Source organism: Pseudophryne corroboree, chromosome 10 (genome assembly GCF_028390025.1).
Source record: "Pseudophryne corroboree isolate aPseCor3 chromosome 10, aPseCor3.hap2, whole genome shotgun sequence".
Taxonomy (NCBI): domain Eukaryota; kingdom Metazoa; phylum Chordata; class Amphibia; order Anura; family Myobatrachidae; genus Pseudophryne; species Pseudophryne corroboree.
This window is the reverse complement of record NC_086453.1, coordinates 74,244,440-74,254,630: the sequence shown is the minus strand read 5'-3', so window position 1 is coordinate 74,254,630 and position 10,191 is coordinate 74,244,440. Positions and strand designations below refer to the sequence as shown.

Below are 10,191 nucleotides of genomic sequence, written 5' to 3'. Positions count from 1 at the left end.
ATCCCACAAATCGCACAGAGTTCCTTGATCAATTTACTCTCGAACTCTCTCCCTTGATCAGAATGTAGTCGGTTAGGCAGACCATAATGAACAAAATATTTGTCCCATAGAGTATTGGCTACAGTATGTGCTTTCTGATTTGGCGTAACGTATGCTTGGGCATATCTTGTAAAATGATCTGTAATTACTAATATGTGACATTTTTTTTCCGGTTCTACTTCTAATGTTAAAAAGTCCATACAGACTAGGTCCATAGGGCCATTACTCCTAAAATTTACTAATGGGACACATTGACTACTTACAGTCTTTCGTACTATACAATTTCCACAATTTTGGCAATATGCTTCTATTTCTTTTCTCATGCCAGGCCAATAAAACCTATCATATATTAGATTTAAGGTCTTATAATTTCCTAAATGGCCATGGTCATCGTGTAATGCTTTCATTACCATGGGTCGATATATCTTTGGCAATACCAATTGATATATTTTTTTTTCTTGCCTTCCTATTACCCGGTATAACAACCCATTAATCATCAATAAATGTTTCCTTTGTCTTTCTAATAACCTTACCTCATCGGAAGCATTGGATATTAAAGAGTCCCAATTTTTTTTATTTTTACTTTTTATAATTTCAGATATGATACATCCTATATCTGAATCTTTCCGCTGATCTTCCTGTATTTGGTTTTTTCTAAGTCTTGGCAATCCCTCTAGTTCTAAATGACTCAACAAGCAGTATGACAAAGGCAGAGCTTTTTCAGTGGCACCCAATGAACTCAATGATTCTCCTGGAGTAATTTCCTTAATCTGAATATGATGGCACATCCTCTTCAATTCACCAACCGGTACTTCAATCCATTCATCAGCAGTATCACAATTACCTTGAATAGGTATTCGGGATAAAGAGTCAGCATCAATATTATTAATTCCAGGCCTATATTTCAAAGAAAAATTATATAGAGCCAAAGCTGCAAGCCATCTGTGCCCTGTCGCATCCAATTTTGCAGTAGTAAGGATGTATGTTAAAGGATTGTTATCTGTGTGAATCTCAAATGTTACTCCATATAAGTATTCATGAAATTTTTCCACCACACACCATTTTAAAGCTAAAAACTCCAATTTGTGTGTGGGGTAATTTCTCTCACTAGCAGATAACCCCCTACTAGTAAAAGACACAGGCTTCAACTCTTCTTGATGCTTTTGATACAACACTCCTCCGATACCTTCTTGTGACGCATCTATATGAAGCACATATGGAAGTGAAGGGTTTGCATAAGCTAGAACTGGAGCCCCAGTTAGCTTTGTTTTTAAATTCTGGAATGCCATTTCACATTCCTGTGTCCACCGTTTTCCAAAAGGTTCATTAGGTTTAAACCAAAGCTTAGGGGTTATTTTAGTCTCTTTTCTAATATTAGTAGGTGGATATCCCTTAGTCAAATCAGTAAGGGGTTTTGAAATTTTAGAAAAACTGGGAATAAATCTGCGATAGTATCCGCAAAAACCTAAAAAGGATCTAAGTTCCTTCAATTTATTAGGCTTAGGCCAGTTTACTACAGCCTCAACCTTCGCAGGGTCAGTGGCAATTCCCTCTCTATTTACAATGTGCCCTAAGTATTTCACTGAGGATCTGCATAACTGACATTTGTCAATAGACAACTTCAATCCCCCCTCAATTAATCTATCCAGAACTTTGATAAGACGGGTATTATGCTCTTGAAGGGAACTCCCAAAAACAATGATGTCATCTAAATAGACAATGACCTCTCTATAATTCATATCCCCAATTACTTTATCCATTGTCCTCTGGAATGTAGCTGGGGCTTCCTTAATCCCCTGAGGCATTTTTAGGAATTCAAAAAAACCTAATGGGCAAATAAATGCAGTTTTGTCTCTATCTTCAGGGCGCATGGGGATCTGGTAGAATCCATTCCGTAGGTCTAATACCGAAAACCATACACTTCCTTGCAAGCAGTCTAATGCTTCATCAATTTTAGGAACTGTGTACTGGTCTGGGACAGTTCTTGCATTAAGAGTCCTATAATCTACGCACATACGAATTATCCCATTTTTCTTTTTAGCAATTACAATTGGAGAAGCATATGGACTACGGGATTCGATAAAAATTTGATTCTCTAGCAACCCTTTTAAATGTAACCTGACATCTTCAAAATCCGCAGGAGCTATCCTGCGAGATCTTTCACGAAAAGGACTTGTATCCATGAGTTCTATACTATGTTCTACTCCTTTTGCCTCTCCTAAATCCCATTCATTAGATGAAAAGGCCTTCCTCCTAATACTCAATTCCCTTATCAAAGAATCTTTGTCCTCTTTTAGAATATCGCTATTTTGAAAACAAACTTCAAATTCACCTTTCTCCACCTCAAGCTTATCTCTGGGTTGAATTACCCAGATATGTCTTGCTTCAGTAATCTGCTCTTTCTTATGTCTATCTTGACACCATTTTGATAACTCATTGTACAATTGGGTATTAGTACCTATAATTATGGGAAGTTCATTCCTGCCTCCTTGAATCTCTGGACAAATCAGAGCAATAAAAGGGACCTGCAATGCCTTTTCAGGGATTTCTCTATCAAATTCAAGAGTAACTTGTACATACCCTAAGTAAGGATATTTGCTTACACTTAAACCCCATATTATTAATCCATTAAGGGGTTGTATTTGCACATTTGATATGTGTTCATTATACCAGGATTCAAAAATAATTGACACCTGAGAACCACTGTCTAGTAACACTTTACATTTGTTCCCATTAATGGACGTGGAAACTATTGGCGTAGGACCCATCAGACCTTCTGGAATCTTCCCATTCCACCAGGAATTCCCCATAGCGCAGTAGCTAACTTCTAGGGGGACTGTGAGGGGTTCACAGTCCTTCCCCGTCCGTTTCCCTGCCCAGAAAGATTATGGCTGCTCAATGCTAAATTATTATCACTAACTCTTTGTGAAAAGTTTCCAGTATCAGTAGTACATTCATAGGCCCTATGCCCTGACCTACCACATTTGAAACATCCTCGGCCTCTATTATTGTAATTATTTCCCCTTCCCCTCACAGACATATTATTATTTGTCCTTGACGAGGAGAAACTAGAATTACTGTTCTAGTTTTTTATTTTGTTCCTCTATCATTTTGAGTATTTTTTCCTCAAATGGATTCACTTCCACCATGGGTTGTATCACTTTTACCTTTTTTACAGTTTTTTCTCTCATTTCAATTAATGCCTCCTCCTGCTTCACCTCTTTTAACAGATCATTAAAAGTGGGAGGGGTCTCTCTTATTCCTGAACATCTTAACATTTGACCCACAAAGTCAGTGGTAAATGCCCCTCTAATGAGCTGCTTCATCCTACTTCCATCCACCTCCTCTCTAGTAATACCCCCTTTATCAACTATTTTATACAAGAGTTTATCTATCCTAATCAAATAAACGCTGAGTTTCTCCCCTGGCTCTTGAAATGTATGATGGAATCTTGAAGTCAAATCTCCCACATCTTCTAACGTGCCATATGCATAATCCAAAGCTTCAAAATAAATTTCAAGTGTGGCTTGCGGGTTGCTTCTTCTAGCTGCCTGAATAATACCCATGGCTGGTCCCCTTAAGCTCTCTACCACCCTCTGCCTTTTTATTTGGTCAGGACATTGCCACTCTTCAGCTTGTTGAACAGCAGCTTCTTTCAAAGCTTCATATGTTTCTTCCCCAAGTGGCACAGGCACTATTCCTGAAAATATTCTCAATCTCCTGTAACTTCCCTCATAGTGCCACCTCTCTAACTGGGTAACTACTCTATCTACCATAGTCTCAAACTGCCCTCCATTTACATTAGCACCATTTCCCTGGGTATTGCTATTCACACCAGCCCTTTCAGGGTTTTCAGCAGAAGCTAAAATGGGAGCACTAATGGTTTCTTCATCACTACTTTTAGGCCATATAATATGCCATAATCTTCCAATCTCTCCTCCAGCTACAATCATCGTAGGTATTAGTCTAGCATCTAACTCTTTTTCCATTTCTATTAACATAGCTACTACCCTCCCGGATTCCTCCCTCCATTTGTCTATGATCCGAGGTTTACTTACTCCATATAATTTATCTAAAGTCTCTAAAACCACATCGTCATGGATGTCAGAGAAATTTCCCCCTACTCCCATACATTTCTTTAAACTTGTTCCTCTCTGTATACACCAAGTGTATAAATCTTCTCCTGTCAAGCTACCCATTCTTATATAACCTGAATTCTTTCAATCTCAGCAGTGCCTCCAAAATGTAACCCTACTTTAATTCTAGATGTGGGTCACTAATATAAGTTTGTGCCTCCACCCAAGCTAATTTCTAATTTGGCTTGCCTGGGTAAGCCTTGTATGAAAAGGAGGTATTATTTAATAGGTATACTTTTATTACTTAAGTCCTTTTAATATTAAATACCTGTTGTTGTTGTTGTTGTTCTTCTTCTTCTTCTTATTCCAGGGTCTCAGAATCCGCTGGTACCAACATAACACTTTATGGTAAGTATAATAGGTTTGTTTTAATACACTCTTAACATTAACCATGTAATCAATTCCTTATTTCAATACTTATCCAACTAAACAATACAGTTTTCCCTATACATTAAGTTTTGCATGCATCACAAAAAACAATAGTATATACTAGAATGAGTTACCCGGGTACTCTTAGTCCATAAAATATTTGCGCAGTTGGGGCCCAATAAGTGCATAAAGAACTGTTATCCTTTGAAAATAGTGGAGAGTTTCCAACGTAAGACCTATGGTTGATTTAATTTCTTTTACTAGGAATAAATAGACAATCCTCCTGTCCCTGGGTTCTTTGTCTTTAGCCAACAAACAGGTGCAGTACGTTACAAGTAGCTGAGTATATTATTTAGTTTCCACTTGGCATTAATATACTACTTAGATAGCTTGCTAGGGTCCTATTCAGCCTTTATCATTGGTTACAGTTGTCCCTATAGCTACAGCAGTGCAGTCTATGGATATAATTACACTCCCAAATTCACAGTGTAATTTAGCATGGGTTTAGTAGTGAGTCACTACAAGTTCTTTATCTCCTGGCTACATCCAGTCTCTAGTAATATTCTCCAAGTGGTCCTGATAACAGAAAACCCATAAATCTTTATATTCTCCCACCTTTAAGTGGATTAAAGTCTAGTTCAATGTTTTTCCTTTACCACCTGGGCTTGTCTTCTAAATGCACTACCGCTGCTCCAAGTCTATTGTTATTATACCCCTTACTTCATATACATATCCCGGTTCATAGTCTTTAAGGGGTTTAGAATTAGTGAAGTGCCCACACCTATCACAGTCTAACTTATATGAGTGCAGCTATATACCTTTCATATCTTCAGTTGCGTTTAGGTGTGTAATATTGTGCAGGTGTTAATTATTAACTTACACATCCTCTTATTCATCAACGTTGCTGTTAACTCCTCCCCCGACTCTCCTTACTGGCTAAGCGTTGCTGGCAGCGCCACCTCTCTTTCTGTTCTTGGAATGCCCCATTCACTGATGCCTTTAGGTATGTAGCGCTACCTCTTCTCCCTGCCTCCGCAGCTGAAGTGGGAGATGTTAAGACTCTCGTCAGCGTTGCCGCCCGCTACCTCCTGCTACCCGCATTAGTGTGTACAGCTGAAAGCGGGAGCAGGGGCACCTTATCAGCGCACTCTCTGGAGCGGAGCAGACAGCTTGAGGATAGAGGACAGGTGGGCCCCCTCCGTGACCTTTCCTGCCTCTTAGCCCCACCGCTCCATTTTCCAGCGCTAAAGCTTCCTTGTCTGGCTGTGCTACCCTGACTCCCCGGCCGCCGCTGTAATGTTTACAGCTTGTTACAGCTCTTAGCGGCCACCGGAGGAACCTAGGTGCCAGCACTGCAAGGGGGATCTGCAGACTGACTGACCGCCGGCAGAGAGCGTCTTTTATACGCTCTCTTCTAACAGCGCGTGGGGACAATTTCTTTGCACACGGCCTCCTTTACCTGCGCGAGGTGACCACTACTTCTTTGCACACGGCCTCCTTTACCTGCGCGAGGTGACCCTTCTGCACACGGTACAATCTACCGGCACGCGGGGGAAAAAACCCCTCTTACATGGCAGCTATTATTATTTAGCCTCGCGCATCATTTGCACTCAGCCCGGTAATTACAGCACACACAGCTGTCTCCACTGTCACTTTATTATTATACTACACCTCTCACTCCCTTCTGTATACACTTAAGAAACCTCTTCCTTTATATAAATTCATATTATATACACATACATTATCATGGTCAATATTAAATATAGTTTATATTTCTTAAATACTTTTATACATATTATATATATATATATATATATATATATATATTCATACATATGAAAATGACTTATAACCCTGTTACACTAATATATTTTAATATATTTTCCCTTGATAAAATAATCTCTAAATACGGGAAGGGAGAATTCCTGTTATACTATAATAAATAATGGTTTAGATCTCCTTAAACTCTTTCCAGCCTCTTCTACTCCAGTGAATGAAAATAATTATAGGGCATTCTCCGCTATATCTGTAAACCACTTATTTGCATGATTCACGGAACCCTCTGGTAAAAGATTAGACATTTTATTCTAAAGTACATGGTACCTATAAAAGAAATAACATGATTTCCTAGGGAGAATTAGAATCGCTAAAATTAGATACACAATTATATTCTATAACATGATACCACCATGCACACCACTGAGACACATCAACATATTCATCTACATCTGTATGGGTGAGTCCTCACCAGTGGAGCCTCCAGAGGTGGGGCTGCAGCTCAGCCCAAAATTCAAAGTGTGTCCCGGACGGTGATGTTTGCCAGTGTTTGGGGTGGCAGTTGGTGCTGCTCCCATATTTGAATTTTGGACTGTGCTGCAGCCCTACCTCTGGAGCCACCACTGATAATCACTACAGGAGGAAGAGATTAAAGGAAATCAGGTATATAAAAATAAAACTGTGTTGGATGCTAGGTATGGAAAGGTTCATGAATATGAGGGAGAGTAAAATAAAACAAAAAACTCTAGGACCTCGTATTGAGAGGACTTTCAGGTGACTTAATAAAAAATATTTTGAATCTTGCATGATTTTGCAAAGAGGGAATTTGAAAAATTATACAGGGTGGGGAAAAAAATAAATAAAAAAACTCCAAGATTTAAGAGGGTAACAAAAAAGGCATGGTAAATGCTATTCAAAATTTTAGTACATAATGTAAAAGTGTCTGGATCCACATGTGTAGTTAATTATGAAGTTTTGCATCACTCGTCAGCGGGTCATTTCTGGTGTTATCACCGTCATTTGCCTGGTTACATTAACAAGTTGAAATTTTGTCACTGGGAGGCAAAAAACTCTCATCAGCTTCATGAACGGCTTTTCCAAGCCAACAGGCCATCTGAAAGCTGAACAAAGGGTATACCAGGTGGCACTCCCAAAAGCACCGACCAACACAGTTTGATATGTTAAAAATAATTGAATACAAATAAGTTGGATACAGCATAAAAAAATCTGTAATAACATTTAGTGGCGTCACAACGTGGGTGCGGCCTGCACTTGGGTGTCACCCGCCCAGGGGTGTCACCAAAGTGTCGGCTCCTGCTCAGTGACAGTAGCAGGGTGCTGCACTGTAGCATTACATGCAGTGCCCGTTTTCTGTCACTGTGTAGAAGCCGGCTCTGTAGCCTCTGGGGTCATCCAGCATCTCCCATACCCTGGTAGTGACGGAAACAAGGGTCGGGAATCGTAGCTACGCCCCGTGCAGTAAAGCCACGCCCCTTCTGACAGTGACCTGTGAAGCCACGCCCCTCTTGTATAAATAGATACTTTTTCCTTGTGTATATTAAATGTATCATTGAGCAGTCACTAATATAAAATGTTGCCAACACCAGACTACAAAGTATCAGTCGGTGTGTGGCAGCAGTTTAAATATAAGGAAGACACTAGTGGTAGTTACAAAGCATAGTCATAATAACCGTGGAGACGGGATATCATCGAGTGTCTCCATAGTTATTATGACTATAATTAAGAGAAAGAGGGAGATTTCCAAAATATGGACAATCCCTGCAAAAATGGAAACTTGGGAGCGATAACTTCAGTCACCAACTTGAAGAACAAACTTACATAAATTGGTAGGGTAAAACAATATTCCCTCTAAAATCTATTACAGTATTTGTTTATTATACTGTATGTTGTGTTTGTTGAGGTCCATGGCTGTGTTGGCCAAACTTCTTAGACCATGGCCAAAATGGGCCAATGAAGATTTGAACACAAGTTTGTTTGCAGAGCGTATCCAGCTAGTTTTAATACTGTGCATGTTCCAGTACCAAGAGTATGTACCATGGGTGATGCAACTGAAGGGGCGTAACCAGGCTTCGACTGGCCCACAGGGGTACATGGGAAACCACCGTTGGGCCCCACTGCTTGGGGGCCCACCTCCTGCTCTAAGGATCAGGTTCTAGACTGTGCACTTGAATTATACATTATACATATGTTACCTTATACTGGATTATAGTGTACTATTTTCTAGAGTGCATTGCTGATAAGTAATCTGGTACATTATCATGCATGCAGCAGCTGAATTTACTGTAAATATTTATGAAAGGGCCCAGACGTTGCACTCTCTAATCATTGGTCAAACCAATGAGGTGGCAGGCCACACCCCCTCTGGACTGGCTACACCCCTAAACATGGGCCCCTACCACTGCATTCCCCCGGTGGGCCCTACATGCCCCAGTCCGACACTGGGCGTAACTGTTTTTTAATGGAAAGTTAACCTTTAGGTAAAGTTCAGTGAGGGCGTGATGATGGAAAGGCGGAATAACAGATCTTTTTGCACCCAGTATAGGGCTGGTACATGTTCACATTGGTGATGACGATGGGTATCAAACCAAATGTATGAATGAGGGCGGTCCTGCGACACCGATTCCAGCATTTGGGAACCTGGTGCCAGCATTTCAATTCATGTCGGGATGCCGGCATCAGCATTCTGAAAAGTGTTGGCATTCCGTCTGCTGGGATCCTGACCGGATCCCCATTTCATTATTGGCTAAATGATGCTATTTAAATGCCTGAAAGCACATGACTACTCATTAGTAGGGATGTCCCAGAGGTTCTGGACTTAGTAACAACATTTTTACCTTAAAGATTTTTCCCTACCGTATTTTTCATGCGCTCATGGGCTGCCAACTAAAATCCACATTTACTCTCACTGAGACCTGCATTAATGAAACGCAGATTTATAACTGAACTGGAAAAAGTTGTGGCCACTGGTTTTTGACCGATGGTAACCCACGTTAACGGAACTTTTAGCTAACTGAATATTGCTATAGCCAAGTATTAAAAAAATCGGCAACATTTCATCTCAGCCAGTCTTACAAAAACCTTTAGTTTGCTATTAGCTTATAGTTCTTAAATACACTTTCCAAGAATAATTCAGTGACTCAGAATTTGATGTGATTAATCTACTGGAAACTGCTCTATGCCTATATTGGTAATTAGGAAAATACCATGCCCACATGTATGTGTCATGAAGGTTACTCATGTGAATGCCAACAAAATTTGTACAAACCATGGAGAGTGATAAAGTGGAGAGGGCTAAAGTACCAGCCAATCAGCTCATAACTGCCATGTTACTGTGTTTGAAAAAATTACAGCTGGGAGCTGATTGGTTGGTATTTTATTCTCTCTATTTTATCTCTCTCCAAGGTTTGATACATATCCCGCTTAGAGTGGAAAAAGAGAATTTTAAACTGATTTATTAAAGTAAAATAATTTTGCACAATTCTAGAGTATTTCCCCACGATTGGTCTGTTAATCCTTTAATGACAAGGGTTGTGCAAAACCAAACGACAAACTTGTTCTTAGCATTTTACTGTGCATCCATACACAGTTTTCTTTTCCGTCCTGAGTGGATTTTATATTGTTTGACTAAATACACAAAAGGCTATGTAGTGTATTGGAACACATTTTCTTTTTTTTATTTATTAAAGTGCAATATATACAAGAAAAACAAACAGGTACATATCTAAAAATATAAGATTTCAACTGAATTAAAATTTAAATTAATACAGAGGGCCTAATTCAGACCTGATCGCTAGCAAGCAACATTTGCGCTGCTGCGATCAGATAATTGCCGCCTACAGTGGGAGTGTAT

At 39.7% G+C, this 10,191-nt stretch overlaps 1 protein-coding gene across 1 annotated transcript; it reads right to left on the bottom strand.

The window, feature by feature from the left end:
• Positions 1–3,113: 3,113 nt before the first annotated feature.
• On the bottom strand, positions 3,114–4,238 carry LOC134965202 (paraneoplastic antigen Ma1 homolog). The gene has a single exon (XM_063941713.1). It carries the CDS (start codon positions 4,236–4,238, stop codon positions 3,114–3,116), a length of 1,125 nt encoding a protein of 374 aa, XP_063797783.1.
• Positions 4,239–10,191: the final 5,953 nt, after the last annotated feature.